Source organism: Procambarus clarkii, chromosome 6 (assembly GCF_040958095.1).
Source record: "Procambarus clarkii isolate CNS0578487 chromosome 6, FALCON_Pclarkii_2.0, whole genome shotgun sequence".
Lineage (NCBI taxonomy): Eukaryota > Metazoa > Arthropoda > Malacostraca > Decapoda > Cambaridae > Procambarus > Procambarus clarkii.
In genome coordinates, this window is record NC_091155.1 from 37,933,671 (window position 1) to 37,959,274 (window position 25,604).

The 25,604-nt window shown below is 57.0% G+C and overlaps 1 protein-coding gene across 5 annotated transcripts in view; it reads left to right on the forward strand.

Moving 5' to 3' along the window:
* LOC123754098 (uncharacterized) overlaps positions 1–25,604 on the forward strand; it is a 76,514-nt gene that overhangs the window by 3,034 nt on the left and 47,876 nt on the right. For 2 of the 5 annotated variants that reach the window (XM_069308395.1, XM_069308397.1), the window contains exons 2-3: positions 15,103–15,171; positions 19,059–19,291. In XM_069308395.1, the coding sequence (XP_069164496.1) occupies positions 15,103–15,171; positions 19,059–19,291 (302 nt within the window). Of the gene's footprint in view, positions 1–15,102; positions 15,172–18,235; positions 18,938–19,058; positions 19,292–25,604 lie in introns of those variants that run through there. The other 3 variants (XM_045736264.2, XM_045736265.2, XM_045736262.2) reach the window with 3 other exon arrangements.

Consider the following 25,604-nt stretch of genomic DNA (forward strand, 5'->3'; position numbering starts at 1 on the left):
CCAGATGATGGGCACAGGGGGCCCCTACCCAGATGATGGGCACAGGGGGCCCCTTACCCAGATGATGGGCACAGGGGCACCCTACCCAGATGATGGGCACAGGAGCCCCTTACCCAGATGATGGGCACAGGAACCCTTTACCCAGATGATGGGCACAGGGGCCCCTTACCCAGATGATGGGCACTGCATGGCGCCCTCTTACCCAGATGATGGGCACAGGGGGCCCCTACCCAGATGATGGGCACAGGGGCCCCTTACCCAGATGATGGGCACAGGGGCCCCTACCCAGATGATGGGCAAAGGGGCCCCTTACCCAGATGATGGGCACAGGATCCCCTTATCCAGATGATGGGCACAGGGGGCCCCTACCCAGATGATGGGCACAGGGGCCCCTTACCCAGATGATGGGCACAGGGGCCCCTACCCAGATGATGGGCAAAGGGGCCCCTTACCCAGATGATGGGCACAGGATCCCCTTACCCAGATGATGGGCACAGGGGGCCCCTTACCCAGATGATGGGCACAGGGGATCCCTACCCAGATGATGGGCACAGGATCCCCTTACCCAGATGATGGGCACAGGGGGTCCCTTACCCAGATGATGGGCACAGGGGATCCCTACCCAGATGATGGGCACAGGGGCCCCTTACCTAGATGATGGACACAGGGGGCCCCTTACCCAGATGATGGGCACAGGGGCATCCTACCCAGATGATGGGCACAGGAGCCCCTTACCCAGATGATGGGCACAGGAGCCCCTTACCCAGATGATGGGCACAGGGGGCCCCTACCCAGATGATGGGCACAGGAGCCCCTTACCCAGATGATGGGAACAGGAGCCCCTTACCCAGATGATGGGCACAGGAGCCCCTTACCCAGATGATGGGCACAGGGGGCCCCTACCCAGATGATGGGCACAGGAGCCCCTTACCCAGATGATGGGCACAGGGGGCCCCTTTCCCAGATGATGGGCACAGGGGGCCCCTACCCAGATGATGGGCACAGGAGCCCCTTACCCAGATGATGGGCACAGGGGCACCTTACCCAGATGATGGGCACAGGGGCCCCTTACCCAGATGATGGGCACAGGGGCACCTTACCCAGATGATGGGCACAGGAGCCCCTTATTCAGATGATGGGCACAGGGGGCCCCTACCCAGATGATGGGCACAGGAGCCCCTTACCCAGATGATGGGCACAGGAGCCCCTTACCCAGATGATGGGCACAGGGGGGCCCCTACCCAGATGATGAGCACAGGAGCCCCTACCCAGATGATGGGCACCGGAGCCCCTTATCCAGATGATGGGCACAGGGAGCCCCTACCCAGATGATGGGCACAGGAGCCCCTTACCCAGATAATGGGCACAGGGGGCCCCTACCCAGATGATGGGCACAGGGGCCTCCTACCCAGATGATGGGCACAGGAGCCCCTTACCCAGATGATGGGCACAGGGGGCCCCTACCCAGATGATGGGCACAGGGGCCCCTTACCCAGATGATGGGCACAGGGGGCCCCTTACCCAGATGATGGACACAGGGGGCCCCTTACCCAGATGATGGGCCCCCTACCCAGATGATGGGCACAGGGGGCCTCTACCCAGATGATGGGTACAGGGGGCCCCTACCCAGATGATGGGCACAGGGGCCCCTACCCAGATGATGGGCACAGGGGGCCCCCTACCCAGATGATGGGCACAGGGGCCCCTTACCTAGATAATGGGCACAGGGGCCCCCTACTCAGATGATGGGCACAGGGGGGCCCCTTACCCAGATGATGGGCACAGGAGCCCCTTACCCAGATGATGGGCACAGGGGGCCCCTTACCCAGATGATGGACACAGGGGGCCCCTTACCCAGATAATGGGCACAGGGGCCCCCTACTCAGATGATGGGCACAGGGGGCCCCTTACCCAGATGATGGGCACAGGGGCCCCTTACCCAGATGATGGGCACAGGAGCATCCTACCCAGATGATGGGCACAGGGGGCCCCTTACCCAGATGATGGGCACAGGGGGCCTTTTACCCAGATGATGGGCCCCCTACCCAGATGATGGGCACAGGGGGGCCCCTACCCAGATGATGGGCACAGGAGCCCCTTACCCAGATGATGGGTACAGGGGGCCCCCTACCCAGATGATGGGCACAGGAGCACCCTACTCAGATGATGGACACAGGAGCACCCTTACCCAGATGATGGGCACAGGGGAGCCCCTACCCAAATGATGGACACAGGGGCCCCTTACCCAGATGATGGACACAGGGGGCCCCCTACCCAGATGATGGGCACAGGAGCACCCTACTCAGATGATGGGCACAGGGGCTCCCTTACCCAGATGATGGGCACAGGGGGGGCCCTTACCCAGATGATGGGCACAGGGGGCCCCTACCCAGATGATGGGCACAGGAGCCCCTTATCAAAATGATGGGCACAGTGGCCCTTACCAAAATGATGGGCACAGTGGCCCCTACCCAGATGATGGGCACAGGGGGCCCTTACTCAGATGATGGGCACAGGGGCCCCTTACCAAAATGATGGGCACAGGGGCCCCTACTCAGATGATGGGCACAGTGGCCCCTACCCAGATGATGGGCACAGGGGGCCCCTTACCCAGATGATGGACACAGGGGGCCCCCTACCCAGATGATGGGCACAGGAGCACCCTACTCAGATGATGGGCACAGGGGCTCCCTTACCCAGATGATGGGCACAGGGGGGGCCCTTACCCAGATGATGGGCACAGGGGGCCCCTACCCAGATGATGGGCACAGGAGCCCCTTATCAAAATGATGGGCACAGTGGCCCTTACCAAAATGATGGGCACAGTGGCCCCTACCCAGATGATGGGCACAGGGGGCCTTTACTCAGATGATGGGCACAGGGGCCCCTTACCAAAATGATGGGCACAGGGGCCCCTACCCAGATGATGGGCACAGTGGCCCCTACCCAGATGATGGGCACAGGGGGCCCCCTACCCAGATGATGGGCACAGGAGCCCCTTACCCAGATGATGGGCACTTGGGTAGAACATATTGTTATAGGCCATTCACCTCAACTCTTTAGATAAATATATTTAAATTAAGAGGAAGCCTAAGACCCATATTCTGAAGCAGTCAAAATTTAAGTCCTAGGAATTTTATTTTTTTCAATAAATGGACCATAACTACAATACTACAGCTGTAGTATTTACTAAAATAATACAGTTTAAGTCACAAACACACACTGATATCACGTTACATAAAATTATTAATAAGACAAACTTTATTTATAGAATAAAAGCCTAAATCAATTTAGTTATCTCCTGTGTTTTATTTGTGTGTGGCTCCGGGTAGACGAACCAAGGATCTTCGAGTGTGAGTTGAGGACGAAGCCCACTGTACTACTTTAGAGCCAGATGTGGCGAACTTTAGAGCCAGGTGTGGCGAACTTTAGAGCCAGGTGTGGCGAACTTTAGAGCCAGATGTGACGAACTTTAGAGCCAGGTGTGACGAACTTTAGAGCCAGATGTGAGGAACTTTAGAGCCAGATGTGTGACGAACTTTAGAGCCAGGTGTGGCGAACTTTAGAGCCAGATGTGGCGAACTTTAGAGCCAGGTGTGGCGAACTTTAGAGCCAGATGTGACGAACTTCAGAGCCAGGTGTGGCGAACTTTAAGAGCCAGATGTGTGACGAACTTTAGAGCCAGATGTGTGACGAACTTTAGAGCCAGATGTGTGACGAACTTTAGAGCCAGGTGTGGCGAACTTTAGAGCCAGATGTGACGAACTTTAGAGCCAGATGTGACGAACTTTAGAGCCAGGTGTGACGAACTTTAGAGCCAGGTGTGGCGAACTTTAGAGCCAGATGTGACGAACTTTAGAGCCAGATGTGACGAACTTTAGAGCCAGGTGTGGCGAACTTTAGAGCCAGATGTGACGAACTTTAGAGCCAGGTGTGGCGAACTTTAGAGCCAGATGTGACGAACTTTAGAGCCAGGTGTGGCGAACTTTAGAGCCAGATGTGACGAACTTTAGAGCCAGGTGTGGCGAACTTTAGAGCCAGATGTGACGAACTTTAGAGCCAGATGTGACGAACTTTAGAGCCAGGTGTGGCGAACTTTAGAGCCAGATGTGACGAACTTTAGAGCCAGATGTGACGAACTTTAAGAGCCAGGTGTGGCGAACTTTAGAGCCAGATGTGACGAACTTTAGAGCCAGATGTGACGAACTTTAGATCTCTCTCTCTCTCTCTCTCTCTCTCTCTCTCTCTCTCTCTCTCTCTCTCTCTCTCTCTCTCTCTCTCTCTCTCTCTCTCTCTCTCTCTCTCTCTCTCTCTCTCTCTCTCTCTCTCTCTCTCTCTCTCTCTCTCTCTCTCTCTCTCTCTCTCTCTCTCTCTCTCTCTCTCTCTCTCTCTCTCTCTCTCTCTCTCTCTCTCTCTCTCTCTCTCTCTCTCTCTCTCTCTCTCTCTCTCTCTCTCTCTCTCTCTCTCTCTCTCTCTCTCTCTCTCTCTCTCTCTCTCTCTCTCTCTCTCTCTCTCTCTCTCTCTCTCTCTCTCTCTCTCTCTCTCTCTCTCTCTCTCTCTCTCTCTCTCTCTCTCTCTCTCTCTCTCTCTCTCTCTCTCTCTCTCTCTCTCTCTCTCTCTCTCTCTCTCTCTCTCTCTCTCTCTCTCTCTCTCTCTCTCTCTCTCTCTCTCTCTCTCTCTCTCTCTCTCTCTCTCTCTCTCTCTCTCTCTCTCTCTCTCTCTCTCTCTCTCTCTCTCTCTCTCTCTCTCTCTCTCTCTCTCTCTCTCTCTCTCTCTCTCTCTCTCTCTCTCTCTCTCTCTCTCTCTCTCTCTCTCTCTCTCTCTCTCTCTCTCTCTCTCTCTCTCTCTCTCTCTCTCTCTCTCTCTCTCTCTCTCTCTCTCTCTCTCTCTCTCTCTCTCTCTCTCTCTCTCTCTCTCTCTCTCTCTCTCTCTCTCTCTCTCTCTCTCTCTCTCTCTCTCTCTCTCTCTCTCTCTCTCTCTCTCTCTCTCTCTCTCTCTCTCTCTCTCTCTCTCTCTCTCTCTCTCTCTCTCTCTCTCTCTCTCTCTCTCTCTCTCTCTCTCTCTCTCTCTCTCTCTCTCTCTCTCTCTCTCTCTCTCTCTCTCTCTCTCTCTCTCTCTCTCTCTCTCTCTCTCTCCTCTCTCTCTCTCTCTCTCTCTCTCTCTCTCTCTCTCTCTCTCTCTCTCTCTCTCTCTCTCTCTCTCTCTCTCTCTCTCTCTCTCTCTCTCTCTCTCTCTCTCTCTCTCTCTCTCTCTCTCTCTCTCTCTCTCTCTCTCTCTCTCTCTCTCTCTCTCTCTCTCTCTCTCTCTCTCTCTCTCTCTCTCTCTCTCTCTCTCTCTCTCTCTCTCTCTCTCTCTCTCTCTCTCTCTCTCTCTCTCTCTCTCTCTCTCTCTCTCTCTCTCTCTCTCTCTCTCTCTCTCTCTCTCTCTCTCTCTCTCTCTCTCTCTCTCTCTCTCTCTCTCTCTCTCTCTCTCTCTCTCTCTCTCTCTCTCTCTCTCTCTCTCTCTCTCTCTCTCTCTCTCTCTCTCTCTCTCTCTCTCTCTCTCTCTCTCTCTCTCTCTCTCTCTCTCTCTCTCTCTCTCTCTCTCTCTCTCTCTCTCTCTCTCTCTCTCTCTCTCTCTCTCTCTCTCTCTCTCTCTCTCTCTCTCTCTCTCTCTCTCTCTCTCTCTCTCTCTCTCTCTCTCTCTCTCTCTCTCTCTCTCTCTCTCTCTCTCTCTCTCTCTCTCTCTCTCTCTCTCTCTCTCTCTCTCTCTCTCTCTCTCTCTCTCTCTCTCTCTCTCTCTCTCTCTCTCTCTCTCTCTCTCTCTCTCTCTCTCTCTCTCTCTCTCTCTCTCTCTCTCTCTCTCTCTCTCTCTCTCTCTCTCTCTCTCTCTCTCTCTCTCTCTCTCTCTCTCTCTCTCTCTCTCTCTCTCTCTCTCTCTCTCTCTCTCTCTCTCTCTCTCTCTCTCTCTCTCTCTCTCTCTCTCTCTCTCTCTCTCTCTCTCTCTCTCTCTCTCTCTCTCTCTCTCTCTCTCTCTCTCTCTCTCTCTCTCTCTCTCTCTCTCTCTCTCTCTCTCTCTCTCTCTCTCTCTCTCTCTCTCTCTCTCTCTCTCTCTCTCTCTCTCTCTCTCTCTCTCTCTCTCTCTCTCTCTCTCTCTCTCTCTCTCTCTCTCTCTCTCTCTCTCTCTCTCTCTCTCTCTCTCTCTCTCTCTCTCTCGCTCGCTCGCTCTCTCTCTCCCCTCCCCCACAAGCAAAGGGGGGGGGGAGGTCAACCCCGATATACCCACCCAGAAGACATGTCAAAAACCCAATCTGTGACCTCCAAAATGAATGGCATGACAGGTATTCTTAGACCAAAGTTCAGTCTGATGTTCAGTGTGGCAGTGTGTGTGGGAGCTTACAGGCTCCGTGTAGGTGGGAGCCGTGTTCCTGGCCTCCACGTTCCTCCCATGGTAAGTCACTTCTCCCAGCCACCGCTAGGTTATGGCGTGATAGAGCTGTTGGTAGAGGGAGTCGAACCTGGCGCCACGACACCGCCGCGACGCCTGCAGCTGCAACCTGAATTCACGAACCTTGACGGGAATATGTGTTGGTATTTATAAGTTTTAGGTCCCCCTTGACGGGTTCTTGTGTGGGGGCGTGGGTCCCCCTTGACGGGTTCTTGTGTGGGGGCGTGGGTCCCCCTTGACGGGTTCTTGTGTGGGGGCGTGGGTCCCCCTTGACGGGTTCTTGTGTGGGGGCGGGGGTCCCCCTTGACGGGTTCTTGTGTAGGGGCGGGGGTCCCCCTTGACGGGTTCTTGTGTGGGGGCGGGGGTCCCCTTGACGGGTTCTTGTGTAGGGGCGGGGGTCCCCCTTGACGGGTTCTTGTGTGGGGGCGGGGGTCCCCCTTGACGGGTTCTTGTGTGGGGGCGGGGGTCCCCCTTGACGGGTTCTTGTGTGGGGGCGGGGGTCCCCCTTGACGGGTTCTTGTGTGGGGGCGGGGGTCCCCCTTGACGGGTTCTTGTGTGGGGGCGGGGGTCCCCCTTGACGGGTTCTTGTGTGGGGGCGGGGGTCCCCCTTGACGGGTTCTTGTGTGGGGGCGGGGGTCCCCCTTGACGGGTTCTTGTGTGGGGCGGGGGTCCCCTTGACGGGTTCTTGTGTGGGGGCGGGGGTCCCCCTTGACGGGTTCTTGTGTGGGGGCGGGGGTCCCCCTTGACGGGTTCTTGTATGGGGGCGGGGGTCCCCCTTGACGGGTTCTTGTGTGGGGGCGGGGGTCCCCTTGACGGGTTCTTGTGTGGGGGCGGGGGTCCCCTTGACGGGTTCTTGTGTGGGGGCGGGGGTCCCCTTGACGGGTTCTTGTGTGGGGCGGGGGTCCCCTTGACGGGTTCTTGTGTGGGGCGGGGGTCCCCTTGACGGGTTCTTGTGTGGGGGCGGGGGTCCCCTTGACGGGTTCTTGTGTGGGGGCGGGGGTCCCCTTGACGGGTTCTTGTGTGGGGCGGGGGTCCCCTTGACGGGTTCTTGTGTGGGGCGGGGGTCCCCTTGACGGGTTCTTGTGTGGGGGCGGGGATCCCCTTGACGGGTTCTTGTGTGGGGGGGGGGGTCCCCTTGACGGGTTCTTGTGGGGCGGGGGGGGCGGGGGTCCCCTTGACGGGTTCTTGTGTGGGGGCGGGGGTCCCCTTGACGGGTTCTTGTGTGGGGGCGGGGGTCCCCCTTGACGGGTTCTTGTGTGGGGGCGGGGGTCCCCTTGACGGGTTCTTGTTTGGGGGCGGGGGTCCCCTTGACGGGTTCTTGTGTGGGGGCGGGGGTCCCCTTGACGGGTTCTTGTGTGGGGGCGGAGGTTCCCCTTGACGGGTTCTTGTGTGGGGCGGGGGGTCCCCCTTGACGGGTTCTTGTGTGGGGCGGGGGTCCCCCTTGACGGGTTCTTGTGTGGGTGGGTCCCCTTGACGGGTTCTTGTGTGGGGCGGAGGTTCCCCTTGACGGGTTCTTGTGTGGGGCGGGGGTCCCCCTTGACGGGTTCTTGTGTGGGGCGGGGGTCCCCCTTGACGGGTTCTTGTGTGGGGGGGTCCCCTTGACGGGTTCTTGTTTGGGGGCGGGGGTCCCCTTGACGGGTTCTTGTGTGGGGGGGGTCCCCTTGACGGGTTCTTGTGTGGGGGCGGAGGTCCCCCTTGACGGGTGTGGGGGCGGGGGTCCCCTTGACGGGTTCTTGTGTGGGGGCGGGGGTCCCCTTGACGGGTTCTTGTGTGGGGGCGGGGGTCCCCTTGACGGGTTCTTGTGTGGGGCGGGGTCCCCTTGACGGGTTCTTGTGTGGGGGCGGGGGTCCCCTTGACGGGTTCTTGTGTGGGGCGGGGGTCCCCCTTGACGGGTTCTTGTGTGGGGGGGGTCCCCTTGACGGGTTCTTGTGTGGGGGCGGAGGTTCCCCTTGACGGGTTCTTGTGTGGGGCGGGGGTCCCCCTTGACGGGTTCTTGTGTGGGGCGGGGGTCCCCCTTGACGGGTTCTTGTGTGGGGGGGTCCCCTTGACGGGTTCTTGTTTGGGGGCGGGGGTCCCCTTGACGGGTTCTTGTGTGGGGGGGGGGTCCCCTTGACGGGTTCTTGTGTGGGGGCGGAGGTCCCCCTTGACGGGTGTGGGGGCGGGGGTCCCCTTGACGGGTTCTTGTGTGGGGGCGGGGGTCCCCTTGACGGGTTCTTGTGTGGGGGCGGGGGTCCCCTTGACGGGTTCTTGTGTGGGGCGGGGTCCCCTTGACGGGTTCTTGTGTGGGGGCGGGGGTCCCCTTGACGGGTTCTTGTGTGGGGCGGGGGTCCCCCTTGACGGGTTCTTGTGTGGGGGGGTCCCCTTGACGGGTTCTTGTGTGGGGGCGGGGGTCCCCTTGACGGGTTCTTGTGTTGGGGGCGGGGGGTCCCCCTTGACGGGTTCTTGTGTGGGGGCGGGGGTCCCCCTTGACGGGTTCTTGTGTGGGGGCGGGGGACCCCTTGACGGGTTCTTGTGTGGGGGCGGGGGTCCCCTTGACGGGTTCTTGTGTGGGGGCGGGGGACCCCTTGACGGGTTCTTGTGTGGGGGCGGGGGTCCCCTTGACGGGTTCTTGTGTGGAGGCGGGGGACCCCTTGACGGGTTCTTGTGTGGGGGGGCGGGGGTCCCCTTGACGGGTTCTTGTGTGGGGGGGGGTCCCCTTGACGGGTTCTTGTGGGGCGGGGGGGCGGGGGTCCCCTTGACGGGTTCTTGTGTGGGGGCGGGGGTCCCCCTTGACTGGTTCTTGTGTGGAGGGCGGGGGTCCCCTTGACGGGTTCTTGTTTGGGGGCGGGGGTCCCCTTGACGGGTTCTTGTGTGTGGGGGCGGGGGTCCCCCTTGACTGGTTCTTGTGTGGGGGGCGGGGGTCCCCCTTGACGGGTTCTTGTGTGGGGGCGGGGGACCCCTTGACGGGTTCTTGTGTGGGGGCGGGGGTCCCCTTGACGGGTTCTTGTGTGGGGGCGGGGGACCCCTTGACGGGTTCTTGTGTGGGGGGGGCGGGGGTCCCCTTGACGGGTTCTTGTGTGGGGGGGGGTCCCCTTGACGGGTTCTTGTGGGGCGGGGGGGCGGGGGTTCCCTTGACGGGTTCTTGTGTGGGGGCGGGGGTCCCCTTGACGGGTTCTTGTGTGGGGGCGGGGGTCCCCCTTGACGGGTTCTTGTGTGGGGGCGGGGGTCCCCTTGACGGGTTCTTGTTTGGGGGCGGGGGTCCCCTTGACGGGTTCTTGTGTGGGGTTCTTGTGTGGGGGGGGGGTCCCCTTGACGGGTTCTTGTGGGGCGGGGGGGCGGGGGTCCCCTTGACGGGTTCTTGTGTGGGGGCGGGGGTCCCCTTGACGGGTTCTTGTTTGGGGGCGGGGGTCCCCCTTGACTGGTTCTTGTGTGGGGGGCGGGGGTCCCCTTGACGGGTTCTTGTTTGGGGGCGGGGGTCCCCTTGACGGGTTCTTGTGTGTGGGGGCGGGGGTCCCCTTGACGGGTTCTTGTGTGGGGGGGGGTCCCCTTGACGGGTTCTTGTGTGGGGGGGGTCCCCCTTGACGGGTTCTTGTGTGGGGGCGGGGGTCCCCTTGACGGGTTCTTGTGTGGGGGCGGGGGTCCCCTTGACGGGTTCTTGTGTGGGGGGGGGTCCCCCTTGACGGGTTCTTGTGTGGGGGGGGGTCCCCCTTGACGGGTTCTTGTGTGGGGGGGTCCCCCTTGACGGGTTCTTGTGTGGGGGGGGGGGTCACCTTGACGGGTTCTTGTGTGGCGGGGGTCCCCTTGACGGGTTCTTGTGTGGGGGGGGGTCACCTTGACGGGTTCTTGTGTGGGGGCGGGGGTCCCCTTGACGGGTTCTTGTGTGGGGGGGGGTCCCCTTGACGGGTTCTTGTGTGGGGGGGGTCCCCCTTGACGGGTTCTTGTGTGGGGGCGGGGGTCCCCTTGACGGGTTCTTGTGTGGGGGCGGGGGTCCCCTTGACGGGTTCTTGTGTGGCGGGGGTCCCCCTTGACGGGTTCTTGTGTGGGGGGGGGTCCCCCTTGACGGGTTCTTGTGTGGGGGGGGGTCCCCCTTGACGGGTTCTTGTGTGGGGGCGGGGGTCCCCTTGACGGGTTCTTGTGTGGGGGCGGGGGTCCCCTTGACGGGTTCTTGTGTGGGGGCGGGGGTCCCCTTGACGGGTTCTTGTGTGGGGGCGGGGGTCCCCTTGACGGGTTCTTGTGTGGGGGCGGGGGGTCCCCTTGACGGGTTCTTGTGTGGGGGCGGGGGTCCCCTTGACGGGTTCTTGTGTGGGGGCGGGGGTCCCCCTTGACGGGTTCTTGTGTGGGGGCGGGGGTCCCCTTGACGGGTTCTTGTGTGGGGGCGGGCCAACACAATGCGCTTTGGCCTGCTCTGGGGAACGACGCCCGCCACTGCCCCCCGAATGAGAAGGCAGGAGGCAAACCGGGAATCCCCCTAATATTTGACCCATTTAAACTTGTGTTGCGTGTGTTTAAACTTGTGTTGCGTGTGTTTAAACTTGTGTTGCGTGTGTTTAAACTTGTGTTGCGTGTGTTTAAACTTGTGTTGCGTGTGTTTAAAGTTGTGTTGCGTGTGTTTAAACTTGTGTTGTGTGTGTTTAAACTTGTGTTGCGTGTGTTTAAACTTGTGTTGCGTGTGTTTAAACTTGTGTTGCGTGTGTTTAAACTTGTGTTGCGTGTGTTTAAACTTGTGTTGCGTGTGTTTAAACTTGTGTTGCGTGTGTTTAAACTTGTGTTGCGTGTGTTTAAAGTTGTGTTGCGTGTGTTTAAACTTGTGTTGCGTGTGTTTAAACTTGTGTTGCGTGTGTTTAAAGTTGTGTTGCGTGTGTTTAAACTTGTGTTGCGTGTGTTTAAACTTGTGTTGCGTGTGTTTAAACTTGTGTTGCGTGTGTTTAAACTTGTGTTGCGTGTGTTTAAACTTGTGTTGCGTGAGTTTAAAGGTGTGTTGCGTGTGTTTATATGTGTGTTGCGTGTGTTTAGAGCAGTGTTGCGTGTGTTTTAAGATGTGTTGCGTGTGTTTATATGTGTGTTGCGTGTGTTTAGAGCAGTGTTGCGTGTGTTTTAAGATGTGTTGCGTGTGTTTAAATGTGTGTTGCGTGTGTTTAGAGCAGTGTTGCGTGTGTTTTAAGATGTGTTGCGTGTGTTTAAATGTGTGTTGCGTGTGTTTAGAGCAGTGTTGCGTGTGTTTTAAGATGTGTTGCGTGTGTTTGGGCTGGCAACACACACAGTGTTGCCAGCCTCCACACACACAGTGTTGCCAGCCCTCCACACACAGTGTTGCCAGCCTCCACACACACAGTGTTGCCAGCCCTCCACACACAGTGTTGCCAGCCTCCACACACACAGTGTTGCCAGCCCTCCACACACAGTGTTGCCAGCCTCCACACACACACACAGTGTTGCCAGCCTCCACACACAGTGTTGCCAGCCTCCACACACAGTGTTGCCAGCCTCCACACACAGTGTTGCCAGCCTCCACACACACACAGTGTTGCCAGCCCTCCACACACAGTGTTGCCAGCCTCCACACACACACAGTGTTGCCAGCCTCCACACACACAGTGTTGCCAGCCCTCCACACACAGTGTTGCCAGCCTCCACACACACAGTGTTGCCAGCCCTCCACACACACACAGTGTTGCCAGCCCTCCACACACACACAGTGTTGCCAGCCTCCACACACAGTGTTGCCAGCCTCCACACACAGTGTTGCCAGCCTCCACACACACACACAGTGTTGCCAGCCTCCACACACACACAGTGTTGCCAGCCCTCCACACACAGTGTTGCCAGCCTCCACACACAGTGTTGCCAGCCTCCACACACAGTGTTGCCAGCCTCCACACACACACAGTGTTGCCAGCCCTCCACACACAGTGTTGCCAGCCTCCACACACACACAGTGTTGCCAGCCTCCACACACACAGTGTTGCCAGCCCTCCACACACAGTGTTGCCAGCCTCCACACACACAGTGTTGCCAGCCCTCCACACACAGTGTTGCCAGCCTCCACACACAGTGTTGCCAGCCTCCACACACAGTGTTGCCAGCCTCCACACACACACAGTGTTGCCAGCCTCCACACACACACAGTGTTGCCAGCCCTCCACACACAGTGTTGCCAGCCTCCACACACAGTGTTGCCAGCCTCCACACACAGTGTTGCCAGCCTCCACACACACACAGTGTTGCCAGCCTCCACACACAGTGTTGCCAGTCTCCACACACAGTGTTGCCAGCCTCCACACACAGTGTTGCCAGCCTCCACACACACACAGTGTTGCCAGCCTCCACACACAGTGTTGCCAGCCTCCACACACACACAGTGTTGCCAGCCTCCACACACACACAGTGTTGCCAGCCCTCCACACACACACAGTGTTGCCAGCCTCCACACACTGTGTTGCCAGCCCTCCACACACACACAGTGTTGCCAGCCTCCACACACAGTGTTGCCAGCCTCCACACACACACAGTGTTGCCAGCCTCCACACACAGTGTTGCCAGCCTCCACACACAGTGTTGCCAGCCTCCACACACACACAGTGTTGCCAGCCTCCACACACATACAGTGTTGCCAGCCTCCACACACACACAGTGTTGCCAGCCCTCCACACACAGTGTTGCCAGCCTCCACACACACACAGTGTTGCCAGCCTCCACACACAGTGTTGCCAGCCTCCACACACAGTGTTGCCAGCCCTCCACACACAGTGTTGCCAGCCTCCACACACAGTGTTGCCAGCCCTCCACACACAGTGTTGCCAGCCCTCCACACACAGTGTTGCCAGCCTCCACACACAGTGTTGCCATCCTCCACACACACACAGTGTTGCCAGCCTCCACACACACACAGTGTTGCCAGCCTCCACACACAGTGTTGCCAGCCTCCACACACACACAGTGTTGCCAGCCTCCACTCACAGTGTTGCCAGCCCTCCACACACACACAGTGTTGCCAGCCTCCACACACACACACAGTGTTGCCAGCCCTCCACACACAGTGTTGCCAGCCTCCACGCACAGTGTTGCCAGCCTCCACACACAGTGTTGCCAGCCCTCCACACACACACAGTGCTGCCAGCCTCCACGCACAGTGTTGCCAGCCCTCCACACACAGTGTTGCCAGCCTCCACACACACACAGTGTTGCCAGCCCTCCACACACAGTGTTGTCAGCCTCCACACACAGTGTTGCCAGCCTCCACACACAGTGTTGCCAGCCTCCACACACACACAGTGTTACCAGCCTCCACACACAGTGTTGCCAGCCTCCACACACAGTGTTGCCAGCCTCCACACACACACAGTGTTGCCAGCCTCCACACACACACAGTGTTGCCAGCCCTCCACACACAGTGGTGCCAGCCCTCCACACACACACAGTGTTGCCAGCCCTCCACACACACACAGTGTTGCCAGCCCTCCACACACAGTGGTGCCAGCCCTCCACACACACACAGTGTTGCCAGCCCTCCACACACAGTGCTGCCAGCCCTCCACACACAGTGTTGCCATGTATAAAATTCAATGAGTGACCGACCCTGCCACAATGAGTGACCGACCCTGCCTCAATGAGTGACCGACCCTGCCTCAATGAGTGACCGACCCTGCCTCAATGAGTGACCGACCCTGCCTCAATGAGTGACCGACCCTGCCTCTATGAGTGACCGACCCTGCCTCAATGAGTGACCGACCCTGCATCAATGAGTGACCGACCCTGCCTCAATGAGTGACCGACCCTGCATCAATGAGTGACCGACCCTGCCTCAATGAGTGACCGACCCTGCCTCAATGAGTGACCGACCCTGCCTCAATGAGTGACCGACCCTGCCTCAATGAGTGACCGACCCTGCCTCAATGAGTGACCGACCCTGCCTCAATGAGTGACCGACCCTGCCTCAATGAGTGACCGACCCTGCCTCAATGAGTGACTGAACCTGCCTCAATGAGTGACCGACCCTGCCTCAATGAGTGACCGACCCTGCCTCAATTAGTGACCGACCCTGCATCAATGAGTGACCGACCCTGCATCAATGAGTGACCGACCCTGCATCAATGAGTGACCGACCCTGCCTCAATGAGTGACCGACCCTGCATCAATGAGTGACCAACCCTGCCTCAATGAGTGACCGACCCTGCCTCAATGAGTGACCGACCCTGCATCAATGGGTGACCGACCCTGCATCAATGAGTGACCGACCCTGCCACAATGAGTGACCGACCCTGCCTCAATGAGTGACCGACCCTGCCACAATGAGTGACCGACCCTCTCTCAATGAGTGACTGACCCTGCATCAATGAGTGACCGACCCTGCATCAATGAGTGACCGACCCTGCCTCAATGAGTGACAGACCCTGCCTCAATGAGTGACTGACCCTGCCTCAATGAGTGACCGACCCTTCCTCAATGAGTGACCGACCCTGCCACAATGAGTGACCGACCCCTGCACCAATGAGTGACAGACCCTGCCACATTGAGTGACCGACCCCTGCATCAATGAGTGACCGACCCTGTTACAATGAGTGACCGACCCCTGCACCAATGAGTGACCGACTCTGCCACATTGAGTGACCGACCCCTGCATCAATGAGTGACCGACCCTGCCACAATGAGTGACCGACCCCTGCATCAATGAGTGACCGGTCCTTATCCCACCTACAGGAACCTTCCCTCACGCCCACCTGAGGAAGCACACTCAGTGTCACTCACCAGCTTCACCCGTCTTCTCAGGTGAGTCTCTACCCGTCACTCAGTCACTCACGCTGCCACTCACGCTGTCATTCACGCTGTCCCTCACGCTGTCCCTCACGCTGGCTCACTATCCTCACGCTTTGTCTCGACTCCCACTTGTGCCACTCACTACTCACCAGTACCACTCAACACTCACCAGTACCACTCACCAGTACCACTCAACACTCACCAGTACCACTCACCACTCACCAGTACCACTCACCAGTACCACTCAACACTCACCAGTACCACTCAACACTCACCAGTACCACTCACCACTCACCAGTACCACTCAACACTCACCAGTACCACTCACCACTCACCAGTACCACTCAACACTCACCAGTACCACTCACCAGTACCACTCACCAGTACCACTCAACACTCACCAGTACCACTCAACACTCACCAGTACCACTCAACACTCACCAGTACCACTCAACACTCACCAGTACCACTCACCACTCACCAGTACCACTCAACACACACCAGTACCACTCAACACTCACCAGTACCACTCAACACTCACCAGTACCACTCAACACTCACCAGTACCACTCACCACTCACCAGTACCACTCACCACTCACCAGTACCACTCAACAGTACCACTCAACACTCACCAGTACCACTCAACACTCACCAGTACCACTCAACACTCACCAGTACCACTCAACACTCACCAGTACCACTCAACACTCACCAGTACCACTCAACACTCACCAGTACCACTCAACACTCACCAGTACCACTCAACACTCACCAGTACCACTCAACACTCACCAGTACCACTCAACACTCACCAGTACCACTCACCACTCACCAGTACCACTCACCACTCACCAGTACCACTCACCAGTACCACTCACCAGTACCACTCAACACTCACCAGTACCACTCAACACTCACCAGTACCACTCAACACTCACCAGTACCACTCACCACTCACCAGTACCACTCAACACTCACCAGTATCACTCACCAGTACCACTCAACACTCACCAGTACCACTCACCAGTACCACTCAACACTCACCAGCACCACTCACCACACACCAGTACCACTCAACACTCACCAGTACCACTCAACACTCACCAGTACCACTCAACACTCACCAGTACCACTCAACACTCACCAGTACCACTCAACACTCACCAGTACCACTCAACACTCACCAGTACCACTCACCACTCACCAGTACCACTCACCAGTACCACTCAACACTCACCAGTACCACTCAACACTCACCAGTACCACTCACCACTCAACACTCACCAGTACCACTCAACACTCACCAGTACCACTCACCACTCACCAGTACCACTCAACACTCACCAGTACCACTCAACACTCACCAGTACCACTCAACACTCACCAGTACCACTCACCAGTACCACTCACCAGTACCACTCAACCCTCACCAGTACCACTCACCAGTACCACTCAACACTCACCAGTACCACTCAACACTCACCAGTACCACTCACCACTCAACACTCACCAGTACCACTCAACACTCACCAGTACCACTCACCACTCACCAGTACCACTCAACACTCACCAGTACCACTCACCACTCAACACTCACCAGTACCACTCAACACTCACCAGTACCACTCAACACTCACCAGTACCACTCACCACTCACCAGTACCACTCAACACTCACCAGTACCACTCAACACTCACCAGTACCACTCACCAGTACCACTCAACACTCACCAGTATCACTCACCACTCACCAGTACCACTCACCAGTACCACTCAACACTCACCAGTATCACTCACCACTCACCAGTACCACTCACCACTCACCAGTACCACTCAACACTCACCAGTACCACTCAACACTCACCAGTACCACTCACCACTCACCAGTACCACTCAACACTCACCAGTACCACTCACCACTCAACACTCACCAGTACCACTCAACACTCACCAGTACCACTCACCACTCACCAGTACCACTCAACACTCACCAGTACCACTCAACACTCACCAGTACCACTCAACACTCACCAGTACCACTCAACACTCACCAGTACCACTCACCACTCAACACTCACCAGTACCACTCAACACTCACCAGTACCACTCACCACTCACCAGTACCACTCAACACTCACCAGTACCACTCACCACTCAACACTCACCAGTACCACTCAACACTCACCAGTACCACTCACCACTCACCAGTACCACTCAACACTCACCAGTACCACTCAACACTCACCAGTACCACTCACCAGTACCACTCAACACTCACCAGTATCACTCACCACTCACCAGTACCACTCACCAGTACCACTCAACACTCACCAGTACCACTCACCAGTATCACTCACCAGTACCACTCAGCACTCACCAGTACCACTCAACACTCACCAGTACCACTCAACACTCACCAGTACCACTCAACACTCACCAGTACCACTCAACACTCACCAGTACCACTCAACACTCACCAGTACCACTCACCAGTACCACTCAACACTCACCAGTACCACTCAACACTCACCAGTACCACTCAACACTCACCAGTACCACTCAACACTCACCAGTACCACTCACCAGTACCACTCAACACTCACCAGTACCACTCAACACTCACCAGTACCACTCAACACTCACCAGTACCACTCACCAGTACCACTCAACACTCACCAGTACCACTCAACACTCACCAGTACCACTCAACGCTCACCAGTACCACTCACAACTCACCAGTACCACTCAACACTCACCAGTACCACTCAACACTCACCAGTACCACTCACCACACACCAGAAGTCCCAAAACGCTTCCACTGCCGCCAGAAAATCACAAGTTTGCCTTAAACTAACAATAATTCAGCCTCTTGGGGGCCCTACTGTGGCTTGAGGGCCCTGTGGCTTGGGGGCCCGGTCCCCCGAGGGCCCCTAACCTCGTTACATGGGTTAACACCCACGCCGTCGTCCCATTTAGCGAGGGTGGCACCCATGTTGGCTAGCGCCTCGGGCGATCAACAGATGCTTAAAGTAATCCTAGCACTAAGCTTAGATGCCATGAAACAATAGAGCCAGATGGTGCTGAAGGCCCAGTTGCCTGCTGCAGTGCCCAGTGGTGGCTGGTGTTTTAAGCGGCCTGCGGGTGTTGGAGGGTGTTTGAGTGGCGTGGCCGCTGGTGCTAAGCGTCCTGCGGGTGTTGGTGGGTGTTTAAGTGCTGTGGCCGCTGGTGCTAAGTGTCCTACAGGTGTTGGCGGGTGTTTAAGTGCTGTGGCCGCTGGTGCTAAGCGTCCTGCGGGTGTTGGAGGGTGTTTGAGTGCTGTGGCCGCTGGTGCTAAGCGGCCTGCGGTCGCTGGCGGGTGTTTAAGTGCTGTGGCTGCTGGTGCTAAGTGTCCTACAGGTGTTGGCGGGTGTTTAAGTGCTGTGGCCGCTGGTGCTAAGCGTCCTACAGGTGTTGGCGGGTGTTTAAGTGCTGTGGCCGCTGGTGCTAAGCGTCCTACAGGTGTTGGAGGGTGTTTAAGTGCTGTGGCCGCTGGTGCTAAGCGTCCTACAGGTGTTGGAGGGTGTTTAAGTGCTGTGGCCGCTGGTGCTAAGCGTCCTACAGGTGTTGGAGGGTGTTTAAGTGCTGTGGCCGCTGGTGCTAAGCCCCCTGCGGTCGCTAGCGTGCCATTAAGCGCACTGCGGCCCCCAGACTTGCATTCAGTGCGCTACGACCCGCAGCCACACACCGCAACTCTTCAAGCCGGTCTTCCATAACCATGTTCCACAACAGTAATGTCGCGTAGGTTAACCTTTGACCCATTAACATAAGTGACACACCTGATATCTTCAACACATACACAGAGGTCCCCCCGCAGGGCGAAGACGCTAACATCGATGTCTCTCCCTCTCTCACCCTTCAGGACACGCCCTCGGGTGCGATTGCGAGGTCTGCTCGACAGACTTCCCCCTACGAACTCACCTCCTCATCGACATGTCGTACTCCCGCCTCAATCAGGACCAGACTTCGAAGTCCAGCACCACTTCGAGGTTCAGTTTCTTCACGCGGAAGAAGACGCCGAATTACACCGCGGCTGACCACACCGCTGCGACCCTGGCCCTCCTGCAGGAGCAGCGGCGCCAGAGTGCTGCCAGGGTTAGTACTGGTGTGTCAGGGGTCAGTACTGGTGTGTCAGGGTCAGTACTGGTGTGTCAGGGTCAGTACTGGTGTGTCAGGGTCAGTACTGGTGTGTCAGGGTCAGTACTGGTGTGTCAGGGGTCAGTACTGGTGTGTCAGGGTCAGTACTGGTGTGTCAGGGTCAGTACTGGTGTGTCAGGGTCAGTACTGGTGTGCCAGGATCAGTACTGGTGTGTCAGGGGTCAGTACTGGTGTGCCAGGGTCAGTACTGGTGTGTCAGGGGTCAGTATTGGTGTGTCAGGGTCAGTACTGGTGTGTCAGGGTCAGTACTGGTGTGTCAGGGTCAGTACTGGTGTGTCAGGGGTCAGTACTGGTGTGTCAGGGTCAGTACTGGTGTGTCAGGGTCAGTACTGGTGTGTCAGGGGTCAGTACTGGTGTGTCAGGGGTCAGTACTGGTGTGTCAGGGTCAGTACTGGTGTGTCAGGGTCAGTACTGGTGTGCCAGGGTCAGTACTGGTGTGTCAGGGGTCAGTACTGGTGTGCCAGGGTCAGTACTGGTGTGTCAGGGGTCAGTATTGGTGTGTCAGGGTCAGTACTGGTGTGTCAGGGTCAGTACTGGTGTGTCAGGGTCAGTACTGGTGTGCCAGGGTCAGTACTGGTGTGTCAGGGGTCAGTACTGGTGTGCCAGGGTCAGTACTGGTGTGCCAGGGTCAGTACTGGTGTGTCAGGGTCAGTACTGGTGTGCCAGGGTCAGTACTGGTGTGTCAGGGTCAGTACTGGTGTGCCAGGGTCAGTACTGGTGTGTCAGGGGTCAGTACTGGTGTGCCAGGGTCAGTACTGGTGTGTCAGAGTCAGTACTGGGGTGTCAGGGTCAGTACTGGTGTGTCAGGGTCAGTACTGGTGTGTCAGGGTCAGTACTGGTATGCCAGGGTCAGTACTGGTGTGTCAGGGTCAGTACTGGTGTGTCAGGGTCAGTACTGGTGTGCCAGGGTCAGAACTGGTGTGTCAGGGTCAGTACTGGGGTGCCAGGGTCAGTACTGGTGTGTCAGGGTCAGTACTGGTGTGTCAGGGTCAGTACTGGTGTGTCAGGGTCAGTACTGGTGTGTCAGGGTCAGTACTAGTGTGTCAGGGTCAGTACTGGTGTGTCAGGGTCAGTACTGGTGTGCCAGGGTCAGTACTGGTGTGCCAGGGTCAGTACTGGTGTGTCAGGGTCAGTACTGGTGTGCCAGGGTCAGTACTGGTGTGCCAGGGTCAGTACTGGTGTGTCAGGGGTTAGTACTGGGGTGTCAGGGTCAGTACTGGTGTGTCAGGGTGAGTACTGGTGTGTCAGGGTCAGTACTAGGGTGCCAGGGTCAGTACTAGTGTGTCAGGGGCAAGTACTGGTGTGCCAGGGTCAGTACTGGGGTGTCAGGGGTCAGTACTGGGGTGTCAGGGGTCAGTACTAGGGTGTCAGGGTCAGTACTGGTGTGCCAGGGTCAGTACTGGTGTGTCAGGGTCAGTACTGGTGTGTCAGGGGTCAGTACTGGTGTGTCAGGGTCAGTACTGGTGTGTCAGGGTCAGTACTGGTGTGTCAGGGTCAGTACTGGTGCGTCAGGGGTCAGTACTGGTGTGTCAGGGACAGTACTAGTGTGTTAGGGGTCAGTACTGGTGTGTCAGGGGTCAGTACTGGTGTGTCAGGGGTCAGTACTGGTGTGTCAGGGGTCAGTACTAGTGCGTCAGGGGTCAGTACTGGTGTGTCAGGGGTCAGTACTAGTGTGTCAGGGGTCAGTACTGGTGTGTCAGGGGTCAGTACTGGTGTACTCACCTATATGTACTCACCTATATGTGCTTGCAGGATCGAGCATTGACTCTTGGATCCCGCCTTTCTAGCTATCGGTTGTTTACAGCAATGACTCCTGTCCCATTTCCCTATCATACCTGGTTTTAAAAGTATGAATAGTATTTGCTTCCACAACCTGTTCCCCAAGTGCATTCCATTTTTCCACTACTCTCACGCTAAAAGAAAACTTCCTAACATCTCTGTGACTCATCTGAGTTTCCAGTTTCCACCCATGTCCCCTCGTTCTGTTATTATTACGTGTGAACATTTCATCTATTTCCACTTTGTCAATTCCCCTGAGTATTTTATATGTCCCTATCATATCTCCTCTCTCCCTTCTTTTCTCTAGTGTGTCAGGGGTCAGTACTGGTGTGTCAGGGGTCAGTACTGGTGTGTCAGGGGTCAGTACTGGTGTGTCAGGGGTCAGAACTGGTGTGTCAGGGGTCAGTACTAGTGTGTCAGGGGTCAGTACTGGTGTGTCAGGGGTCAGTACTGGTGTGTCAGGGTCAGTACTGGTGTGCCAGGGTCAGTACTGGTGTGTCAGGGGTCAGTACAGGTGTGTCAGGGGTCAGTACTGGTGTGTCAGGGTCAGTACTGGTGTGTCAGGGTCAGTACTGGTGTGTCAGGGTCAGTACTGGTGTGCCAGGGTCAGTACTGGTGTGTCAGGGGTCAGTACTGGTGTGCCAGGGTCAGTACTGGTGTGTCAGGGGTCAGTATTGGTGTGTCAGGGTCAGTACTGGTGTGTCAGGGTCAGTACTGGTGTGTCAGGGTCAGTACTGGTGTGCCAGGGTCAGTACTGGTGTGTCAGGGGTCAGTACTGGTGTGCCAGGGTCAGTACTGGTGTGCCAGGGTCAGTACTGGTGTGTCAGGGTCAGTACTGGTGTGCCAGGGTCAGTACTGGTGTGTCAGGGTCAGTACTGGTGTGCCAGGGTCAGTACTGGTGTGTCAGGGGTCAGTACTGGTGTGCCAGGGTCAGTACTGGTGTGTCAGAGTCAGTACTGGGGTGTCAGGGTCAGTACTGGTGTGTCAGGGTCAGTACTGGTGTGTCAGGGTCAGTACTGGTATGCCAGGGTCAGTACTGGTGTGTCAGGGTCAGTACTGGTGTGTCAGGGTCAGTACTGGTGTGCCAGGGTCAGAACTGGTGTGTCAGGGTCAGTACTGGGGTGCCAGGGTCAGTACTGGTGTGTCAGGGTCAGTACTGGTGTGTCAGGGTCAGTACTGGTGTGTCAGGGTCAGTACTGGTGTGTCAGGGTCAGTACTAGTGTGTCAGGGTCAGTACTGGTGTGTCAGGGTCAGTACTGGTGTGCCAGGGTCAGTACTGGTGTGCCAGGGTCAGTACTGGTGTGTCAGGGTCAGTACTGGTGTGCCAGGGTCAGTACTGGTGTGCCAGGGTCAGTACTGGTGTGTCAGGGGTTAGTACTGGGGTGTCAGGGTCAGTACTGGTGTGTCAGGGTGAGTACTGGTGTGTCAGGGTCAGTACTAGGGTGCCAGGGTCAGTACTAGTGTGTCAGGGGCAAGTACTGGTGTGCCAGGGTCAGTACTGGGGTGTCAGGGGTCAGTACCGGGGTGTCAGGGGTCAGTACTAGGGTGTCAGGGTCAGTACTGGTGTGCCAGGGTCAGTACTGGTGTGTCAGGGTCAGTACTGGTGTGTCAGGGGTCAGTACTGGTGTGTCAGGGTCAGTACTGGTGTGTCAGGGTCAGTACTGGTGTGTCAGGGTCAGTACTGGTGCGTCAGGGGTCAGTACTGGTGTGTCAGGGACAGTACTAGTGTGTTAGGGGTCAGTACTGGTGTGTCAGGGGTCAGTACTGGTGTGTCAGGGGTCAGTACTGGTGTGTCAGGGGTCAGTACTAGTGCGTCAGGGGTCAGTACTGGTGTGTCAGGGGTCAGTACTAGTGTGTCAGGGGTCAGTACTGGTGTGTCAGGGGTCAGTACTGGTGTACTCACCTATATGTACTCACCTATATGTGCTTGCAGGATCGAGCATTGACTCTTGGATCCCGCCTTTCTAGCTATCGGTTGTTTACAGCAATGACTCCTGTCCCATTTCCCTATCATACCTGGTTTTAAAAGTATGAATAGTATTTGCTTCCACAACCTGTTCCCCAAGTGCATTCCATTTTTCCACTACTCTCACGCTAAAAGAAAACTTCCTAACATCTCTGTGACTCATCTGAGTTTCCAGTTTCCACCCATGTCCCCTCGTTCTGTTATTATTACGTGTGAACATTTCATCTATTTCCACTTTGTCAATTCCCCTGAGTATTTTATATGTCCCTATCATATCTCCTCTCTCCCTTCTTTTCTCTAGTGTGTCAGGGGTCAGTACTGGTGTGTCAGGGGTCAGTACTGGTGTGTCAGGGGTCAGTACTGGTGTGTCAGGGGTCAGAACTGGTGTGTCAGGGGTCAGTACTAGTGTGTCAGGGGTCAGTACTGGTGTGTCAGGGGTCAGTACTGGTGTGTCAGGGTCAGTACTGGTGTGCCAGGGTCAGTACTGGTGTGTCAGGGGTCAGTACAGGTGTGTCAGGGGTCAGTACTGGTGTGTCAGGGTCAGTACTGGTGTGTCAGGGGTCAGTACTGGTGTGTGAGGGTCAGTACTGGTGTGTCAGGGTCAGTACTGGTGTGTCAGGGGTCAGTACTGGTGTGTCAGGGTCAGAACTGGTGTGTCAGGGGTCAGTACTGGTGTGTCAGGTTCAGTACTGGTGTGTCACGGGTCAGTACTGGTGTGTCAGGGGTCAGTACTGGTGTGCCAGGGTCAGTACTTGTGTGTCAGGGTCAGTACTAGTGTGTCAGGGGTCAGTACTGGTGTGTCAGGGGTCAGTACTTGTGTGTCAGGGTCAGTACTGGTGTGTCAGGGTCAGTACTGGTGTGTCAGGGGGTCGGTACTGGTGTGTCAGGGTCAGTACTGGTTTGTCAGGGGTTAGTACTGGTGTGTCAGGGGTCAGTACTGGTGTGTCAGGGTCAGCACTGGTGTGTCAGGGGTCAGTACTGGTGTGTCAGGGTCAGTACTGGTGTGTCAGGGTCAGCACTGGTGTGTCAGGGGTCAGTACTGGTGTGTCAGGGTCAGTACTGGTGTGTCAGGGTCAGCACTGGTGTGTCACGGGTCAGTACTGGTGTGTCAGGGTCAGCACTGGTGTGTCAGGGGTCAGTACTGGTGTGTCAGGGTCAGTACTGGTGTGTCAGGGTCAGCACTGGTGTGTCAGGGGTCAGTACTGGTGTGTCAGGGTCAGTACTGGTGTGTCAGGGTCAGTACTGGTGTGTCAGGGTCAGTACTGGTGTGTCAGGGTCAGTACTGGTGTGTCAGGGGTCAGTATTGGTGTGTCAGGGTCAGTACTGGTGTGTCAGGGTCAGTACTGGTGTGTCAGGGTCAGTACTGGTGTGCCAGGGTCAGTACTGGTGTGTCAGGGGTCAGTACTGGTGTGCCAGGGTCAGTACTGGTGTGTCAGGGGTCAGTATTGGTGTGTCAGGGTCAGTACTGGTGTGTCAGGGTCAGTACTGGTGTGTCAGGGTCAGTACTGGTGTGTCAGGGGTCAGTACTGGTGTGTCAGGGTCAGTACTGGTGTGTCAGGGTCAGTACTGGTGTGTCAGGGGTCAGTACTGGTGTGTCAGGGGTCAGTACTGGTGTGTCAGGGTCAGTACTGGTGTGTCAGGGTCAGTACTGGTGTGCCAGGGTCAGTACTGGTGTGTCAGGGGTCAGTACTGGTGTGCCAGTGTCAGTACTGGTGTGTCAGGGGTCAGTATTGGTGTGTCAGGGTCAGTACTGGTGTGTCAGGGTCAGTACTGGTGTGTCAGGGTCAGTACTGGTGTGCCAGGGTCAGTACTGGTGTGTCAGGGGTCAGTACTGGTGTGCCAGGGTCAGTACTGGTGTGCCAGGGTCAGTACTGGTGTGTCAGGGTCAGTACTGGTGTGCCAGGGTCAGTACTGGTGTGTCAGGGTCAGTACTGGTGTGCCAGGGTCAGTACTGGTGTGTCAGGGGTCAGTACTGGTGTGCCAGGGTCAGTACTGGTGTGTCAGGGTCAGTACTGGTGTGTCAGGGTCAGTACTGGTGTGTCAGGGTCAGTACTGGTGTGTCAGGGTCAGTACTAGTGTGTCAGGGTCAGTACTGGTGTGTCAGGGTCAGTACTGGTGTGCCAGGGTCAGTACTGGTGTGCCAGGGTCAGTACTGGTGTGTCAGGGTCAGTACTGGTGTGCCAGGGTCAGTACTGGTGTGCCAGGGTCAGTACTGGTGTGTCAGGGGTTAGTACTGGGGTGTCAGGGTCAGTACTGGTGTGTCAGGGTGAGTACTGGTGTGTCAGGGTCAGTACTAGGGTGCCAGGGTCAGTACTAGTGTGTCAGGGGCAAGTACTGGTGTGCCAGGGTCAGTACTGGGGTGTCAGGGGTCAGTACTGGGGTGTCAGGGGTCAGTACTAGGGTGTCAGGGTCAGTACTGGTGTGCCAGGGTCAGTACTGGTGTGTCAGGGTCAGTACTGGTGTGTCAGGGGTCAGTACTGGTGTGTCAGGGTCAGTACTGGTGTG